The 20,801-nt window shown below is 35.3% G+C and overlaps 3 protein-coding genes across 8 annotated transcripts in view; all 3 read right to left on the reverse strand.

Annotated features, from left to right (window-relative positions):
• Positions 1-20,801, reverse strand: part of LOC145184630 (putative sodium-coupled neutral amino acid transporter 10) — a 175,894-nt gene that overhangs the window by 115,695 nt on the left and 39,398 nt on the right. The window lies entirely within an intron of this gene.
• Positions 1-20,801, reverse strand: part of LOC145184712 (exportin-6-like) — a 138,534-nt gene that overhangs the window by 78,335 nt on the left and 39,398 nt on the right. The window lies entirely within an intron of this gene.
• LOC149885552 (uncharacterized) lies at positions 980-2,750 on the reverse strand. Its single transcript, XM_090093351.1, has 3 exons — positions 1,934-2,750; positions 1,339-1,633; positions 980-1,157 (listed from the first exon to the last, which is right to left on the reverse strand). The coding sequence occupies exons 1-3, from the start codon at positions 2,748-2,750 to the stop codon at positions 980-982; spliced, it is 1,290 nt and encodes a 429-aa protein (XP_089949477.1).

Genomic DNA, 20,801 nt, shown 5'->3' on the forward strand with positions numbered 1-20,801 from the left:
TCGTTTTTAGAAAAGAAAAGTTTTCAATCTTGCATGGATGATTTCTGTTTCTTAAAAGTTGAAACAAAATATACTGCGCGTTAATGAAGCTTTTTCTTTTAATTTCTTTCAACTTGTCTCTTCCGTAATAAGTGTCATAGAGAGAAGAGAATTCTATATAGTCCTTGATGAGCTGTTCTTCCAAGTATTCAATGTCATCTATTCTTTTTCCAGTCAGCACGAAATAAATGTAGTTAACATTTCATAGTGATTGGTAAACCCAAGTTGCTTTAAGAAGATGAGTATATGTTCTTTGGTAATTTTGGAATATTTAATGCTTTTTTTATTGGAGTTGACGAGAAGGTTTAAAGCTTAAAATTTGCTTTTTAGTTTTTCAAAGATCTCCTTTTGAACTTTGCATTTTTGTTTTCCGTTGTATTGTTTCATGCATTCTTGGAAGTGGATTATTCTTGACGAGCTTGTAAGAGTAGAGCTTAGGTCGAAGTCCAACAAACTGTTTTGTTTGTGTTGAAGTGATAGTAACCTATTTTAATGTCTAGAGTTTCTTGTTGGCAAGAACATTTTATGCAAAATTTTTTACCGCACTCATCCATTTCAAAGTTGTTGAGATCTTCATTTGAGCAGTATTTGCATTTGTACAAGTAGATTGGTTTTTGCTCAATTTCAATATGAGTCCACTTTTTAGAGTCGACAAGTTTTGACGCTGTTTGAAAGTATTGTCTTTGAATATCTTCTTTTTTGGCCTTAAATTTTTAAATATCTTCAAAGGGAAGTTTTGTTTGTAAAATGTCTTCATACCTTTGAACAAGATGAATGGTTTTTGCAATAAAGAAAGCTTTTTCAGTTTTTACTTTTTTAAAGTTTTCGTTGTCTTTTGCAGCTTCAATATCAAACTGCTTTAAAATTTTTTCGTTTAGTGAAGTGATATATTCATGTTTATTAACTGTTTTATAATGATCATAAGCTACTATATAAAAGTTTACAGATCAGATGAGCTCTTATCATCCGGACCGAAAAACTTCCAGTAGTCGATCAAGTTAAATCTGTTTTTGTAGTGTCCGTGAGCTAAAGTGCGAATTCCGTCTTCCAAAATTTTTCCTTTTTCATCTTCAGCGCTGAGTGCAGTCTTTGTTAATCTCTTCCGTGTAAATATCATGCTTATGAGATCGGATAATGTTCATTTTTGCAAACTTTTTTTCTCCATTCATTAAGCAGTCTTTGTAGTTATGATGCTTTATTTTATTTTCGACAACGCTTTTCTTTACCCCTTTGCACTTTTTGTGTTCTTTTTCTTCAAGGATCTTGTAAGAGTAGAGCTTAGGTCGAAGTCCAACAAACTCTTCAATTTGCTTTCCTCCTGTTTTGTCTTTAAACATCCCAATGACTTTTTTGTTAGCACCAACTTTGAACCCAACGCTTTGAACGGCTGGATGTTTTTTATTAAAGTTGCTCGTGCCAAACCTGCTTTCAACATCTCCAGCAATATCTTTATAAAAATCTTCAGTTTCGATTTCGTAAATGAACGAGTCTGTGTCAGTCATAAGCAGCTTTGCACGGTCATTATATTTTGGTTTGATATAGTCGTAATGGAATTCGAACAATAGAGTTTTGCTTAAATCCAAGATGCACATTCCTATATAAATGGGTTTGTTGTAAACAAGTTTTGTTTTCTTCATGTGCACGGCAATCAGGTTTTCATCAAAAATGGTTCGACTTTCGAAATTAGGCTTTTTAGACAATTTATTAGCTTCTTCTTCTTTAGTGACTAGTCTAACGTCTACATGATTTTTAATATTCTCCATGGTTTTTCCAAAGACGGAGTTGTTCATGAGCTTAAAAAAATCTTTTTCAAAGTCGCTAGCGGCTTTTGTTCTTAAATCGGTGTTAAGATCAATGTATTGTTTTATCCAAGGTCTTTCTTCAAATTTAATACCTCTTTGTATTTTTGGCCCCAATCGTTCATACAGCTTTAAGTTTACATGATGTATGACGTATTTTTTTGGGGGGTTTAAATTTGGAACGAGCTTTTCTACTTTGTTGAGGATCATTTTGTCAGGAGCTAAAGGATAACCATTGTGTTCGTCGTGAAGATGATCAGGGTAGTCCAAATCGACTTCTAAAATACATGGCATAGATTTCCAAATTAAAAGTTCATCTTCAGTCATCCATTCAAATCCGTGAGTAGGAAGAGGTTTGCTCATCGCCCATCCGTAAAGATTGTTAGCGTCTAAATATTGGATGAATTTAGATAGTTTGTTAGGATCATACGAATCGCCCATATATTTATTGTTTGAAGTTCCATGTCGGTTTGAAATCATGCTGATTCCACCACGTATTCCTTTTTGAACCATGAGAAGCATATCAGGATCGCTTATAAGTTCTAACTTTATTTTAGTCATTTTCAAGCAAGCGTCCCAGGCTAAACCTGGAGAGGTATAATACCAAGCAGGGTCTAGTCCATAGTTTTTCATGCACACGTCTCTGAAATTTTCAAAGACATCCACTAGTATTAAGACGTCAGACACATTGTACAAATCGTGATAATCTTTAAACGTCTCGCATCCAAATTCAGTCCAAACGGTTTGAGCATGCGCAAAGTCTTCGTCTTTTATTTCTTTATCGTTGAGTTTGGAGAAAAACTCTTTTTTTGGAGGCAATTGCGTTTCAGAGAGTTTATCAATCGAGTCAACCCAATCGTAGGGATACACACCTTTTCCTAGCAACAAATCTCGTTTTGTTCCACTATTCATTAAATTTTTTTACGCTTCTTTTTTTACGCTTCTTTTTTTACGCTTCTAGCTTTACAATCTTTACAATTTAGTTTACAATTGCAATCCTTTCCTTTGTTTTTCTGACAGCTCTTCTGACACGTTTGCACATCTAATGATTTACATTCAGCGCACAAATCTTTAATGAGGTTTTCTGCTAAACCTTTTAATGAGCAAGCCATAAATCTATAACTGTCAATGAATCTCAACTCTCGTTTTACTTCAATCACCTTACCCTCTTTAATAAACTCACTCACTTTAATTTCTTTTAAAAAGCTAATGTATTTTTCTTCGTTGTTAGGGATACATTTTAGTTTTCCAGCTAATTTTTTAATAATCAAAAGGCTGTCGTAACCGGACAAATTGTGTAAAATGATGGGTATGAATTTGGGAATTTGATAATCCAAGTTGCATTTTTTATGAGCAGCTCCACGGTAATTTCCAGTCAAATGACAGTGGTCTAAGACTTTATCGCCATCGAGATCTTTTTCGCAAATGTGACATTGGGTTGCAGCTTTAAAATGATTCTGATTTTCATAAGTTATGACAGGCTTTCTTTTAAACTTGTATGGGTTTGATAAAGCTTTCAAAGTCAGCATACACCACAAACGGAACTCTCATGGACCTGTTTTTGTTTTGAAACTGAATGGTGGTTCCTTTTTCAGGGAGTTCAATTCTTACCGAACTATGATCAAAATAGTAGTCCCAATGTTTAAGAAGCGATTCTTCAGAGTTGAAACATTGCAAGCAATTTCTGCAATAATGTTTTTTACCATGACGTGCTGATGTGGAAGAAAATAACAATCGACTTAAACTTTTAATAAGGCAATAATGATTTGTTTCATCATTTGGAATGAGTAACAAATCAATAGTATGCTTTCGATCAAAATTTTTGGATATTCGTAAAGGGTAAGGTTTTTTGTTTTCATACCCAAAAACGTTGATGCTAATTTTTTTATAATTATCCTCAAACTTGTCGATTTTATTGAGCTTGGTTGGAAAATCAATCCCTTCCCATTTCAATTCTTCCGATTTTAGAATCCAGTTTTCAATAATCCTTTCGTTGTGATTATTCTCCAGATTCAACGCCCTTGTAACACATCATTTAAAGCATTCATTGTCTTTGTTTTCCATATTAATAATGGCTTTTTTGTTTTTTAAGTCATCAGGCAGCTCGATATAAGACGAAGCGGTAAGAGGAGTGTAGTTAATCATGTTGACATCTATTTTTAAAATTTTGGAAACTCTCCAATTGGATCCATCCTTGCTGTAATTGACCACGTTTTCAAGAACTCTTGCTCCCCATGTTTTATAGCTTTCTCTTTTATCTGTCAATTCAAGAACAACTTCGTATTTAGACGGGAAGGACACAGTGCGAAGAGTTTCTTGTCCAGTGACAATGTTCACACGCGTCATTTCGCATGTTAAAACAAGTTTCGTTTTTGTGTTTATTTCTGTGACTTTGATCACAGCATCTTTAACCATGTTTAAAAAGGCGGAAGGGTCTTGATAATTTCCAGAAGGGCAGTAAGAAAATTGCTTGGTGATATAATTTAGCGCATGATCAGTCAATTCAAACTTTATTTGTGGTTTGACGGGATAAGGAGCAGGAACCGGTCTTGCAACGACGGGACGAGGAGCAGGAACCGGTCTTTGAACGACTATTCTTACAGATGTTACCAACCTTGAAAATAATCCAGGTCTCGGTGCAGGAACCGGCCTTGCAACAACGGGATGAGGAGCAGGAACCGGTTTGTTGAATATGATCGACTTTATTCTTTTTTCGACTCCATTTCTTGCATCTCTGACTGTTTTCTTCACCGTCTCTGGGACGTATGGATCAATGGATTCAAGCACACTGTTAAAACTGTTGACAATAACATTTCTTGTATCTGTCGTCAGCCTTGAAAATAATCCAGGTATTTGAACATTTTGCAAATGAGCTGGTTTTGGAGGAAGAGGAGGTTTTGGAGCAATGAGAGTATCAGGTCCAACAACAAACCTTACAGAAGGTTTGTGCAGGTTTAACCAGTCTTACAACTGTAGGTCTTTCATCACGACGAGGAGCAGGTCCAAACCCATCATTGGGTTTTATATTTTTTATAGCTTCAATAAGCTCATCTTTTCGCATTTTTGAGTAACCTTTGATACCACGATCTTTAGCGGATTTCCGCAATTCTCTAACGTTCATTTTACTCATTTTTAATAAAGGGAAATTTTTTTCTTAACCTAAATTCAACTTTTTAAATTCTTCTAAAAGAATTTAAAAACTTTTAAGTCGCAGGATAATTTGCATAAATTTCACTTATTTCATCAAATACATGTGCACAACCTGGTTCATCAAATCTAATCGTATACTTCCTTCCCCAGTCATCATATGCAGTAAATTCAGATTCAGCCGCATGAATTTCTACAGATTCATAAAATACATGTGCACAGCCCATTTCATCAAATTCAATCACATACTTCCTTTCCATCTTTTAAATATGAATTTATTTAGCTCAAATTCAATTTTTTAATTCTCAAGTGAAAAGAATTAAAAATTAATTCTACGTCTGTCTGTTGTACCAAAAATTTCCCATTTTTTTAACTTGAAGGAATCAGTCCATATCCTTTCTTCTAACGTTAAAGCACGTCCATTAACAATTATATAACTATGTCTAATATATCTTCGTAAATATAATAATTGCTCAAAGAAACTTTTAGTTTTATAAACTTCATGAGCAATAGACAGATCATAGTGATTTTCCCAATTGTTAGATAAAATTCCGGAACTTTTACAGAACATGTTTCGAATAGCGATAATTATTTCTTCTGGCATATCTATGAGCATTTCACAAAATGCATGCTGGTAATCATATGGAAGATTTCTGACGTTGTGCAAGAATTCAATTAAACTATTCGAATAAGATGGAGGAGGAACATCTCTCGAAACAGCAGGTGACTCTTCTGAATATTCAATTATGCACTTGTCGCCCAATTCATCAAATAAAATGGTTTCATCAATTACATTCGTGTCGTTTTCCATCTTTTAAATATGAATTCATTTATTTAACTGACTTTTCAACTTTCCGAAAAGAATTGAAAAATTTAAGATCACGAATTTTTTCAAGCTGCAGGAGCGCACATTCTCATTTCTTCTAATTTAAAAATTTCAAGTAATGTTGTAATCTTTAATGCTTGTTTTTGTTCCTCTTCGTCGTCTTCCCACTCATCTTTAGAATCTTCTTCTTCTGACAAATCTTCTTCTTCCGATGAATCTTCTTCTTCTGACGAATCTTCTTCTTCCGATGAATATTCTTCATAATTAATATCAGCAAGATAACGGCAGATAGATCCACCGTCAGAATCAAGATCTCGAGGTCTATCATCATTTTCAAAAATCGTATAATAATAGTCAATCTTTTTTAAAATATGAATTCATTTATTTAATTCAAATTAAATTTTCTTTTTTAGGCCGTCCCACAGGTCTTTCTTCCATCACGTCTTTCATCCATTCGCTTTTGTCAATCAGATGGTTCTCCACCGCCAGCATCAACAAAGACATTTTGCTTTTCGACGTTTGAGTAATTCCGTTATCTCTCAGCAGCTTTTTCAAATCCTTTTTCGTATGCCTCATTTTTTAAAAAGCAAATATTAATAAATTCGAAGAACCTAATAAATAACACTCATCTTTTTCCCGTCGGATTTAATCCTGAGCATTTTGTCAGAGATCACCACGGCAAAGGCTTGAGTGCCTGCAGGAACGTTTGCATTAAAGGTGGCCCTCATTTTAACGTCGAGCACTGTCGATTTTAACCTCTCCGCCTGCTTGCTCACATCAAAAACAAAGAGCGGGCAAATGTATCTGTAATTTAAGCCGGTCATATTAGGCTGAGCCACAATGTTGTTGATTCCGTAAAGCCTACTGTCAAACTTGCACGGATCTCTGTAAGCCCTTGAGAATTTGTTGTTTTTAAAGTCCAAGTTGTAATCCACAGCAGGGTAACTTTCGCTGTTTAAGGTGACGTACATGTTTTTAATGTCGCAGTGATCAAAGACGGATGGATTTCGGTCTTGACTTCCGTCTCTATTGGTCTGGAATCCAATCACGACATACCTCGGTCTTTCGCTAGCAGATCTCGCACTCAGTCTCCAACTGAATGTGTTTGCCACGGGAATGGAAATGGTGTCGCACTGTCCAGACTTGAACGCTGAGGGAACGTCTACTTTGGACTCGATGATTTTGTAAAGATTGTTGTTCTCCAAAAGAGAGGGAGTGACATGAGGCATAAATAAAGACAATTTAGTCAAATCGACTTTTCCTGCACCTGTGGCATTGGCTTAAAAAATCGCATCAGTGTCGCTCTTTCTCACAAGGGTAACGGTGTGCTTAAAAACATAAAGAACTTTGTCGTAATCGTCGCAAAAACCAAAAATGTGCTTCAAAGGAATGCAGAACGAAATGGTTCCTTTATCAGCGGGCTGCTTAATGATGTAAGCGTGTCTGTTGATAAATCCAGTGTTAGTAGCAAGATCAGCATCTACTGTCGTGTCTCGCTGCCACAGTTGATTCATTCCCTCAGATATTTGAAACTCTACCGGATATTTAAGATAACCAAACATAGTGGTGGATTGACCAGGGCTATATATGGTTTCCACCTTTTGATTCGACAAATAATAAGAAATTTGGCTAAACAGATGCATGATGCCGTTGTTTGCAAAAGTAACCACATCTGTGTCTGCATAAGCCGTGCCGTCTGCTTAGGTCAGTCTTCCTTCGACCAAAAGGTAGGCCTCGGAGGGAAGCGTGAATAAGTCCTGCTGCTCAATGTTGATTCTTATTTCTCCAGTGTTGTTTAAATTGATGCTCACGGGTTCATACTCATGAAATTCAAATCTCTCGATTCCTTCATCAACCCATGTTTCTTCTGTAAAAATTAAAATCTCAGAATTTGCCATTTCTTATATAAAGAAAAAAAAAATTTTTGAGGGGCTCCGAAGTTCCGAAGTTCCGAAGTTCAGATTATTTTCACACCATTACCCATTTTAACAAGGTCTTGGATTCGAATGGCGTTTTTACGACTCAAAGAACCACCCATCATAGAATATTCGTCCACAAAACCTGATGAGGTTGGAGATTTAACCAGCTCTGAAATAATGTCTTTGCTTTTCTGAGTCATTTTTGGTGTTCCAGTCTTGACATACACCTTTTCAATCGCTTTCTTGCCTTTATCGATAGCCACATCTTTAGCAGTAGCAATGGCCGAAGAAGCTAGCTCTTTACCTGTTAATTTTGCAGCTGTGATCGCCTCTCGTCCCAATTCGCTTCTCGTCATTTTCTTAGCCAAAGTCGATGCTGCTCTCGAGGCGCTTGACGCGGCCGCCCTTCGCATGAAGTCTTTAAACGTGTCAAATATACCGCTTCCACCAATAACGTGCTTTTTCACATATCTTTTTCTGTAAACGATCATTTTTTATAAGCAAAAAAAATTATTTTGCAATGCATCTCTGAATCAATTTGTACTCGTCTATGCTAATCACCTTTTGTCTCAGCAGCTCGTCGCAAATAGCAACAGACTCGTTTCTTGAAGCCGTGTTTCCAGCACGACTAGAAGCAATATTCAATTGAAGCTTTTCCACCAACGCATTCGGATCGCTCGGAAGAACAATTAATCCATAACCTTTTTTTCCTTTAAGACCGTTTTCAATAGGCATGATGAATTGATTGTATTTCTCAACCTCTGCAGCTTTGGGTTTGTTCATTCTTGCATCTGGCTTTACAGCTTCACTCTCTGATAAAATTTTCGAGTAATTAGCCACATCCTCTTCCGTCACGTCAAAATTCTTCGAAATATTTGGATTGGTTATCAGCTCCCAAAGACCTCTTGTTCCTTCATACCTTTCACCACCTACAATCATGTCATCTCCATCAAACAAAACACCCATTTTTCCAATCGTATATTGTCCATCGTTTCTACTCAATTCAAGCTTGTTCTTAAAACTTCTCTTTTCTCTGTTGACCTTATTCTAAAGACTCAAATACGTCACCGACATATTGCCCAAAGGACTCTCCTCAAACGTAGACTCGATCACTGGTTCAGATTTAACCTCAGATTTAATTTCAGACTGAATACTATTTATCACCTTTTTATTGCTCTCGATGATCGGTTTAAACAGTTTGCTCACATCTGTCTGAAAATTAGCATCCATCATGTTTTCATTCACACTGTCTTGATAAATTTTATTTCTTCTCGACATAACCTCTTTCACAATTTCATTCCGTTTATTCGGGTCTTGTATTTTATTAAAGGTCATTTTTTAAAATACTTGGAAAAAAATTTTTAAGGTCATTTTTTCATTGAAAAAATCTTCAATTTTTTTAAAATAGGTTATTAAACGCTTGAATCGCGTCTTCTCGGCCTTTTTTGAATCAAAGACTCTTTAGTCAATTCATCTATTCCGCTTTTAGCTTTCGATCTTATCTCCTCCGTCATGGCTTTAAACTTTTGAAGCTCCTCCAAAACCAATTGAAACTCAGAATCGCTTATTTTTCCATCCACCAACGCTTTCGAAATGTGGTCGCTGATCGTGTTCAATTTAGACTCTGCAAAAACTTTTATCTTTTCAAGCTTCTCCACTTTTAACGTTAACTTTTTATTCACTTGACCTCCAACAATAGATAAAAAACCCATTCCAATAGCCACGCCTTCACACGCAATCGCAGCAGGACTGGCAACAATCGTGCTCAAAAGACTAATTCCAACCGTTCCTAAAGCAATGCACAAGGCTTGTATCGTATTGTCTACATTGGATATAATTCTGAAAGCGCGATGATACTTTTTGCTCAGATGAGCTCTCTTTTTCCTTTCGTTGTCCATCTCTTTCTGAATCTCGCTTGTTTTCTGTCGGTAAGCGTGACCTTCTTCTTCCACTGGAGCCGTAGGAAGATTTGAATATATCTCTTTACAACTTTTGTAATCCATTTTTATTAAGACAAAAAAAAAATAAATTTAAAAAATTTATTTTTTTTTGTCTTAATAAAAATGGATTAGATTATTTTTTAAAGAAAATTTACCAAGCACAAAGTTTCGCCTTTTTTAATAATGGCATCCTTGTCACTTTTGTTGTAAGTATCCATAAAGATCTGATCTACCGGCTCTGAAATCATCATACTGTGATTAAAATAACTCAACTTTACATTAAGACTATGTCTCAAATTCACCAACGCTATCCCTCTTTCAATCCCAAACATGAAAAGAATCTTTTGTTTAGACAGTCGAATCAATTGAATATCTTTTTGAGCAAATATCTTATATCGATCGCCCACTTTTAACGGAGGATGCTTTAAATACTTGTCAAAAATAGTAACGCATTTTTTCCACTCTTTCTTTCAATTGTAATCAACCCTTCTCACACACTGCATCTTTTTGTTTTAAAAAAATTATTTTTTTTTGCATTTTTTCTGGCAAGATCTTCTTTTTTCTTTTCAAGAAACCATCTATATAATAATCTTTCTCTAGTGTTCAGCATTCGCAAAATTTTACCTTCTTTTGTCGGGAAGACGTGAATGACATTTCGCTGAATTTCTGGATCAAACTCTTCAACGCAAAAATTTTCGCGAATGGGAGACGGCATTTTTATTTGTAATGAAATTTATTTATGACATTTTGCATAGCATTTTTAAAGCTTCAACTGACCCACGCACAAGTTAGGCGTAATAATACGCTTGTCCGAAAAGAAGGTAAAAGCTTCCGGATTGACCGACTTGCGCGTCGCCAGAGTTGAGCGTTACGACGAGTCTTCTGCCAGCTACGACGCTGGGCATGGAGTCTTATTCTTCAAAATTTCTGTAAAAGGAAATAGTGGTGGTGGAGCCGATGGAGGCGGTGGATTGGTACAACAGCCCTGACGATTTGTTGTTAAACGAGGTTAAGTTTGATCCGTTCCACGAAGACAAGTAAAAATCTTCCATTCCAGACGAGGAAAAGATGCATTTGCTGTCGCCGTCGTACCCAGGGAAAGTGTTGTAATTGTTTGCACTGTTAGAGATCCAGGGGCTGAGGACAGTGCCGTTGCCTGGAGGTAAATTTCCATCGTACATTCTGACTCTAGACTCCCACCAGTTTCCATAAGAGCCAATGACGTGCATTCTAATGTATTTCAGAAAAACACCATTTCCTTTTCCATTGGTGTTTAGCAAAACATATTCGTTTCATAAGTTGTGTTGAGATATCTGAACGTCCTAGCGTACAATTTAACGGAGGATAGAAGAGGAGGGATGGAGGTGAATGTGGAAATGAAGGGTTGAATCCAGTAAGTGATTGCTGCAGCATTATTATTGACCAATTGGATGGTTAAGTTTGTTGTAAACGGTAAGTCGACGGTAAAATATCCTCCCAAGGAAGTGGAGCTGTAAACGTTGCATCCTTGCAAAGAGTTGGCGTAAAACGGTCCTCCGACAGGGGAAAAGAGCAAGTCACAAGCAAGGGCAGTGGCGTCCACACCTAATCCTTCAGTGGTTGTTGAATAATTCCCAACTCTAATTTCTCCGTCTGCCAATATCCGAAGAAAGAGTTGTCCAGGAACGCTTGTTCCGGTTCCATTAATAGCCAGCCATAACCTTCTCAGAACTTCAGGACCGTCTACGTAGCTGAAGACTGGTGCGGTGGTTGATCCTGCTACAGTTTGCAACTTTAACCCCAAGGATAAAAAGCTTGAATTTGGAACAAGTTCTAAAAAGTTGGATTTTTGTTCTGAAGCATCCACATAGCTTTTTGTCGCAGCGTCTTGCGCGTTTGATGGATCAAGCACATTGATCAATTTGTGCGAATTTAAATTCAAGTCCGCGGTGCCCACTGTAGTTGAAACATGCGTGTCCACATAATTTTTTGTGGCTGAACCTGAGGCTGAAGTGGGCTCAGCCATGATCGAGCTAACGTCCACGTAATTTTTTGTAGCGGCGTCATGAAGATTTGTTGGTTCGTTCAAATTGATCGCTTTGTGAAAATTTAAATCCAAGTCCGCTGTTCCAATCACCGTGCCAGTTCCTCCCGACGAATGCGTGTCCGCGTAATTTTTCGTAGCGGCGTCGTGTGAGTTGGTTGGTTCTGCCAGATTAATGATTTTTTGAGAGTTAAAACCAATGTCTGCAGTGATGGTACTATTTCCATTTGTTCTGACATAAAGCTCACTTGATGTCACCAAATAAGGGTTGTATAAATACTTCCCCAATTCTGCCCTACCGAATTTGTCAATCATTTTATTTACTGCAGATTTTTTTTTCTTGCAGCTTCCTTCACCACAAAGTATTGACGACGCTTTGAAAGTCGTTCCCTTCATCCTTTTTCTTCAAGACGTAAAGACACAAGTGACCGCAATAAGACGTTTCTCCAAACTGCACTCTTTCGCCGTTATAAAAGACAGGACTTTTTAAATATTCTACTAGTTCAACAAGAGGAGGCTAAGCATAAGAGTCAAAGCTAAACTTCTTATCACCGTTTTCGTACCAACACACCCAATGAAAACCGTTAGTGGTTGAGTCTCCCGTATTCACAATTCCACATTCTTTTCTAATTGACTTTTTCGGCAACTCGTCTTTCACGAAAACACATCGAAAGTTTTTTATTTTTAGCTTTTTTGCTGACTTTATCAGTTGAAAGTTGGTCAAAGCCTCATTAGGCAAAACAATTCCTTCCACGTTTATCATTTTCAAATTCGTTTAAAAATTTAAAAATCTTCTTAATCAGACATGACGCTTTTAATATGAGGAGAAGAAGTCTTTACAATCAGCACTTCTGGAACACTCACTTGAATAGACTCTACCTTTGAACCAATAAACACACCCTCAATTTTTAAAGAAGCAATCGCCTTACAATTTTGATGAACATACTCTAAAGGGTTTTTATCCACTACCATTTTACCTTCCTTCTTTGAATAAAACACTGAACTCACTTCAATGTTTTCTCCGTTTTTCTTTGTAAAAAATTTACCAAAAAGAATGGGAGAACTATTTGGCTTTGATTTTAAAATAGACAAATCCTCCGTTATAATCTTCTTCGATCTTCCACCTTTTTTTTAACAAAGGACTCAACTCCTTGACCTATTCGCGAAGATATTTCGATATTTTTTCAGTCACCTCTACAAATTTACTTTCCTCTTCGCCAAGAAGAGACATCGAATAACCTTTCAGCTCCTTAGTCTCCAAATTCAAACTCTTAAACACTCCAAGAGAATGCAAAACAGGAGTGCGCAAAACAACTGGACCTTTGCCTGAAGGATACTCATAATACAACGGAATCTTTTGAAACTGAATTAGATTTGTTGCCGAATCTCCCCCACCGATAATTTACTCTCATCAAAATTCTCAACGGTAATGAATTTCATCTTTTTTATACAAGAAACCAAATCCTTTAACTCATTTTTTCAAACGTATCAATTCTTTATTATCCACCCATGAGTTAAACAAGTCTGAATATCCCAACCATTTAACTAACGACTTGCTCTTTGTTTTGGGAATGATTTTTTCAATTCTAAATATGTCTTGATTGGTCTTTTGCATTTCCTGCTCGTAAAAAGTGCCTTGAATTTCTTCACCATTAGCGTCGATGATTTTATACGTGGGCGGATCTGTATACTGAACTTTTGACACTGTGAAAACCTCCTCAGTCCATGTCGGCGTATACCCTTTTTCAAAATTAGACTTCTTTTTAGTGATTCACACTTTGTCACCCATGGAAAATTTTGGATCTTTTCTTTCTGTTTGCACCAACTGGTGTCATTTTTATGGAAGAGTGCTTTGTGCTGTTGTAAATTTTCACCAATACATCTAAAACGTCAATGTATTTATTGGTGTTGTTAGCTGAAAAGTATTTAAACATTTTCTCTTTCATCGTTCTGTTTCACCTCTCAACGACACAACTTTTTTCCTCGTTTTCAGTAGAATACAATTGCACACCAAGCGCTTTCACATGCTTGTTATAAAATTCTTTACCTTTGCCCACCCACAATTTGGAACACTTTCTTTCTTCAAAGATTTTACTCAACGCTTCAGCCACATCAAGACCCGTTTTGCTTTTTAATGGAACAATCCATCCATACTTTGAAAACACGTCAATCGCCATGAGCAAATATTTTACGCCGTTGTTGAATTTTGAAAATGATTGCATGTCTACCAAATCTGCAGCCCATATTTCATCGACGTCATTCACAATCCCCCATCTTCTTTTGAAATGACGAATTACCGGTTTACAAAGCTCCTCTGCAAGCTGATCTGTCCATTTCAGACGGCTCTCGGGAATTTTTTTCTTTTACCAACACCTAATCCGAATTTAGCTTTTGCTTTGATGACCGGCGTAATCAATTTTCTTTCGTTGATTTCTTTTTGAGTAGGGTTGGGTATAGAATCCATCTCCTCAAGCATCATTTGATCTGCCGAATTCCTATTTTGCCTGTCACTAAAATATTTACAAGCCAAATCGTGATGGTATGCTTCATTGTCCACTCTGTCCACCGGCTTGCTCCAATCTTGATACATGTCTGTAGAAGTCAAGGACCTGCAAAGTTCATCCCAGGAATATGCTTTTCTCCTGAAAACTTAGCCCATGGAAGTTTGACTTTGCTTGACAGTTTATAAATTGATTCCACCAAATCACCTCCTTTCGTTGTCGAAGGAATAAACTTGCATTTGGTCGTTCTGCAAGAGTCGCAAGTCCCTTTTAACATATTTCGATTATTTTTTGTCACCTCGTTTCTCATATGAATGTTTTCTGTTTCTCTTTTACACTTGACGCAATACATTTTAAATATATAAAGAAATTTTTTTATATATAAAAATGGAAGTTATTGACTTATCGTGGAACATCGGTAAAACGAAAAGAAACAACAACAAGCTTTTCCCGAGAAGCATTTGAGGTATCATTGTCGGAAAGTCTGGATGCGGAAAAACAACGTTGCTTCTCAATTTATTGCTTAGACCGGGATGGCTCGATTACAACCGATTGCAAGTGTTTTGAAATTCCCTTTTTCAACCTGAATACAAAATACTCAAAAGCTCCTTCGAAAAAAAATTACCAAAAGAAATCATACTCGAACTTTTCAACATTCAAAACAAAATTGAAGAATTAAACTCCAGTCCTGAATGTGTTATTGAAGAAATTTCTAAAAATTAGGAAGGAAAAACATATAGAATGTCAATTCTTTGAAACTGAAGAAGACGTTCCTGAACCTGAATCCTTAGACTCTAGCAAAAACAATTTAATGATCTTTGACGACTTGCAACTAACCAAACAAAACAAATGCGAAAAATATTACATCCGAGGAAGACACTCTAACATTGACTGCTTTTATCTCGCTCAAAACTATTTCTTGCTCCTTAAACAAACCATCAGAGAAAATGCTAATTTTATTTGTCTCTTTCCTCAAGACTCTAAAAACGTCGATCACATTTACAGAGACCATGCTGCTGTAGACATGAATAAGGAAGAACTAAAATGTTCTGCAAGTACTGCTGGTCTCAACCTCATGGGTTTGCTGTCATCGACTTGTCTTCTAAAAAGAACCGGGGAAAATACCGAAGCGGGTTTAGCGATTTTTATTTTCCAAACATATAAAAATTATTTTTAAAATGGCTTAAAAAAATTTCTTGCGTAAATAAAAAGATGTCGATTATTTTAGATGTGAAATCAAAAAACAGCGTCATCGAGACATGCTTCGAGAAGCCAATCGAGTTGGATTCGAATAAAAAATATGAGATGGCAATGATTGAGTTTGTAAGTTACAACGTTGATACAAAAGCGATCAGAGTTATGAGCGACATTATCGAACCGTCTTATTTGGTGAACAGAAAAATCACAAACATCATTTATTCTTTTTATCCAGATGTCGCTCCAGGGCACATAATTATTGAAAAACCTCGTCACTTGATATATTCTTCATTAATGGTGGGCAAAATTTCAAAAATGGAGACACGAATTGTGGATGAAAATGACAATTTGATCGACTTTAAAGGAGAGAAGATTTTTGTGAAATTTCATATCAGAGAATATGTTTAAAAAAATTTCTTGCGTAAATAAAAAGATGTCCGGATTTTATTTTATCGTTAAATCGAAAAAAGAAACTTCAACGGTAGATAGCAGTGTCATTAGAACCTACTTTGACGCACCCATCGATCTTGGCAAAGGCAAAAAATACGAAATGGCCTTAGTGGGACTTATCGCAGCTACCCCAAAATCACCTCAAAAAATAACGTTTTCAGATATAGTCCTAATTTAGGATCAACCAGTTACGCCATTTACATTGAAGTAGGGGCTTACGAAATAAATGAAATCAACAATTACCTGCAAAAAGATATGAAAAAATAAGTCGGATCTCTATACAGAGCAGACGGAGTCATTCTTGGAACAAGCGATACTACTTCAAGATCTACTCTCACTTTTGGAAAACCTGGAACGAACACTCATTATTGGGTCGACTTTAACGTTAATAACAGCATAGCCTCACTTCTTAGATTTGATATAAAAGAATACACTTACGTCGAGAAAAAAGAAGATCCTATTAACCCTGATAAAGTAACAAGTTTTATCGACTACTACGAATCTGAAAGCATTGTAAGAATTGAAGAACTTGCTGTCATTAGAGTCACCAACGATATTATTGGCTCTTCGTATTTAGATGGAAAAAAGACAAACGATATTTACTCTTTTTACCCTGACGCTCCTTCTGGATACAAAATCAGTGAAAAACTTTTTCATCTCATCTACTTGCCCATTGTCGTAAACAAAATATCAAGAATGGAAACGCAACTTATTGATCAACATGGAGATTTAATCGACTTTAAAGGAGAAGACATCATTATTCGATTTCATGTCAGAGAACAAATATCTTCTGTATTGCAAGATCTATATACAAGCAGCGCTGTTGATCGATAAATTTTAAATGAGAAATTTTTTTTCTTTTCTTTTAAAAAATGAGCAGTTATCAAAATATCAAAATTAACATCTCACAGGGTCAAGCTGATAAAATTAAAAAAGCCGTTCAAGATAAAACATGTGCTCGCTGTCACAACGTCTCAACTCAACAAAATTAAAAAAGCATACAGCAATGGAAAAGGAGTCACACTTAAACTCAGCAAAAGACAAATTGCATACAACTCTAAAGTGGAAAGAGGATTTATCGGTGCATTTCTCCCCTTATTAGGAATGATTGGAAGCACCATCGCCACAAGGGTCGCTCCAGCTCTTGCCAATGGTCTGCTTGCAGGTGTTGGCTCTTCTGCCGGTTCAGCTATAGTTGACAAAATCGCAGGACGAGGAATTGTATACATGAGCAAAAATGGAAAAGAAGTAAAAATCGCTGCTGCCGGTTCTGGTTTATACTTAAGACCTTGGACTAAAAACAAACCCATTTACGGAGATGGGCTCTTTATTAAAAAAGGAAAAGGATATGAACCTATTGGCTCTGGTTTGCTGCTTGGACCTAATTCGTCCTTCTCAAGCATTCCATTCTTAGGAGCAATTTTATAAACTTCTTTTAAAACGTTTTTAATGTTTTTAAAGAAAATACACTTTTACTACTCCAATTTTACCAGTAGATAAAAACATAAGCGGATTATCCTTCTCCACAAACATCCAACACGCTCGAAAATAAAACAATCTTTGAAATTCGATACAACTGCTCTAAACGATACACGCTGTGAACTTTCATCTCATCTAACAAATCCTCTACTCCAAATTTAAAACTCTCTGAAAAAATATCTTGAGTGTCCATTGAAAAAATAAACAACCCTTTTTCTCTTGTAACGCTAAATTCAGAAGTAGGCTTAATCATCCTACACATGTCGCTAAATCTCGAAACTGAAATTCTTCTTTTAGACTCTTCTTTTAGACTCTGCATCCTACAAAAAACAATCAAGAAAAAACACATTTTGAACACTCTCTGTTAACACCTTAATGCTGTACTCAAAATTTTCAGAAGATTTTACATCAATTGTCAAACTTCCTGGACTAAAAATCGATAAAGTCACCATGCTCTCACCTTTCATCGTTTTAAAAGCCTTGCTAATGTAACTCTCAATGCCGATATACAATGGCTCCTCAAAATTAAACACGTACTCTTCAAACTGATCAGCTAAAAGATCAACTTCAAACATTAAATTAAGAGTCGTCTTTGCTTTTAAATTAATCCCTTTTTTGCTGATATTCAAACTCACCATCTTCATATTATAAAACAAAAGATCGAATAAAGCTTTCAACTCACTTGCATGCTTTGTTCTCGCTAGAAACATTTTTTTATCTTAAAAATTATTTTATTTAAATCAATTTTCTAATTATTGAAAATTTAGTCGTTGCCTTAAAATAAGACGGAAATGTACATCAATGTCCTAGGACTCTCATCTCTATAAAAATTAGCACGAATATCAAAAATTAGCACGAATCAAAAACTTAGCACGCTTAAGTATGGAAAAAGTATGAATGTCCTAGAACTCTCATTTTCCTACTACTAGCGCTAAAATCAAGTTAAAATAAACAACTAAAAATACAAACTTACATAAACACTTTAAATTAGTAAGTTTAAGTATTATAAATAAATACTATTGATTAATTTAGTGATACAGGATAGATTTTAGCTTTTTATATAAAAATATCAAATGTCCGGAAACTTTTGGCCTGCAGTGTATATGCTATTCCAGGACCGATCCGGCATTAGAGAAAGCTTAAACCAAAACGTTTTCTTAACACTATTTACAGTAGACCAACATGTGTTACTTCTCCAGCCGAAATATGCACCTTCGATTCTCTTTGTAATTATAAATTGGTCGCTTCAACTTCTATTAAGTAAACGTATTTTAATATTTGATTCTAAGTCCATGCAAAGAACATACACATAGAATCATCATGAATTATCTTTGATTATCATTGATTCATTATTATCATCATGGATTGCTGGTTCTTCTGTTAAAAGTTGACTATCAGCTCTTTGCTAAAATAATACAGGTCCTCGGAGAGTATCTTAATAAAAGGACAGATAGAAGGTCAAAAATTACATGCATGTCCAGTTATTTTAAAAATCCCAATGCATATTCAGTATAGCCATAGTTCATGGAATTAAATTTTCTGATTTGAAGTTGAATGCTCAACAAATAATAAAATCTTTAAAGTGACGAGTTGTGGCTGCACTTAGTTAAAAGCTATCCCAATTGCAAACATTTCGGTCAAATTTGCCACTTATTGTAAAATTATATTTGCAAGTAGTTTCTTTATCTGATTGAGAAAACGACAAAAAATTCTTCATCTAGCTCAGTTTCAGCATCAAAAAAAGTGAGTGTAGCCACTGCAATACACTAGATAATATCGTTTCTTATGTTTATCCTCTTTACCTCGTAGTTCTTAATTCTTAATCCCTAGATTTCACACTGCATTCTTTTTTTCTATTGCGTCTATTGTCCTTATCACCCCCCACCTCCACATTCTCCTTTTTATCTGAGCCTAGATCATTCCAAAATAATCAATCATCAGCAGTTGTAATCAACTATCGCTTAAGCGAGTACAAAACAATTATGTTTATTTACCAATTATTATCAATTTAAGCCTAAAAAACTGTTTTATTTATTTTCTGGACTACATAATCTTTTCTTGGTGTTTTTCTTTAGCTTACCATATAAATCAAATGTTAGCTTCTCAATCCCATTTCTCTCATTTAGAGTTCTGGTGCGCGTCTGGTTCCATATGTCCGAAACCACTCTAATGCACTGTCTCTTTAAGTCTAATTCAGATAACGGTGAAATCGTAACATTTAAAAACATTTTTAGAGCTTGGTATCAATAATTGATTAAAAAACTGGATCTAATAATTTCATCCATCATGCGACCGTAAAACCTATATAACCCCAGAGACGAGAAGAAAGAGAATATTCAAATCAACCTCAAAATAGGGGGTTTTTAAGTAATGAGAAAAAAAAGTATTTTTCCCATTACTTAAGGTTAAGCAATATTTTTCAAATTACTTAAGCAACTTAAGTAGCTTTAAGTAATAACGAAACAACGAAACAACGAAACAACGAAATGCTATTTACATATTTCCCAACAACGAAACGCTATTTACATTTTAGTGTGTCGTAAACTGTGTAACTATGACAAAGAGTAACGTACTTAAGCTTTCAGATTAGAACTTAAAAAATATATAAATTGTTTTAACACTTTAAAAAGTTCTCAACTTAGTAATAAACAAACAAGCAGCACTAAAGCATCATTCTGCTCCAACTGATGATGGTCGTAAAGATTTTAAAGCACAATGCAATGCTTTAAGTACTTTTTGATAAACATTTGGTCCTTCATGTACAGCCATTTCTTTTTTGATGAAAGCCAAAACATTTAAGGAAGCCTTATTTACTATTAAGTTGGAGTTTTAAGTTAGGATATAGTCAAAATTGTATTTTCAATTCAGTATCATTCAACGTTGTAGACCTAATTTTCCACTATTTTCAGAGTTCTGGTGCGCGTATGGTTCCATATCTCCAAAACCACTCTAATGTAACCACTCTAATGTCTCTTAAAGTCTAATTCAGATTTTGTTGCTATGAAAGCATGACACTTAAAAGCATTGAAATCTTACACAAAAGTTCATACTGATTTGGTGCCTCTAAGTATTTTAAAAGGCTTGTAGCTATTTCTTGTTTCACAAATATTATTTTATTATGTTTATTCAATTATTTCTTATCATTTCTCATCATTGACAAAAAAAAATATCTGTATTGTATCTTCATCTTTTAATCTTTTTTAAAGAAATTTTCAGCTCCAAAAAAGAGTAATATCCATATCCAACAAAAAGCATTTGTATCAGCTTCAATTTCTAAAACATTTTCTAAAATCTACCAAATATCTAGCAGGTTTAATCTCCTTATCAGTTAATAGCTTATCCAATGCATTAAAATGCTAATGTTTTCCTAACTGTAGATTCTATTTCAAGAAATCTTGAATTCATTTTAGACATTAAATTCCAATGTGTTTTTGTATCCAAATTTAAACACAACTCTTTCCCAAACTCAATAAGACAATAA

The sequence above is a fragment of the Hydra viridissima genome, unplaced genomic scaffold, assembly GCF_058129835.1.
Source record: "Hydra viridissima isolate aposymbiotic clone 2 unplaced genomic scaffold, HvirCarnegie_v1 scaffold_7, whole genome shotgun sequence".
In the NCBI taxonomy this organism is placed as follows: domain Eukaryota; kingdom Metazoa; phylum Cnidaria; class Hydrozoa; order Anthoathecata; family Hydridae; genus Hydra; species Hydra viridissima.

Coding starts and splice junctions, on each gene's coding strand:
- LOC149885552 (XM_090093351.1), bottom strand. CDS start 2,750: ATGAATAGTGGAACAAAACGAGATTTGTTGCTAGGAAAAGGTGTGTAT. Junction 1,634..1,933: donor GGGGCCAAAAATACAAAGAG/GTATTAAATTTG, acceptor CCATTTATATAG/GAATGTGCATCTTGGATTTA. Junction 1,158..1,338: donor GGAGGAAAGCAAATTGAAGA/GTTTGTTGGACT, acceptor CGATCTCATAAG/CATGATATTTACACGGAAGA.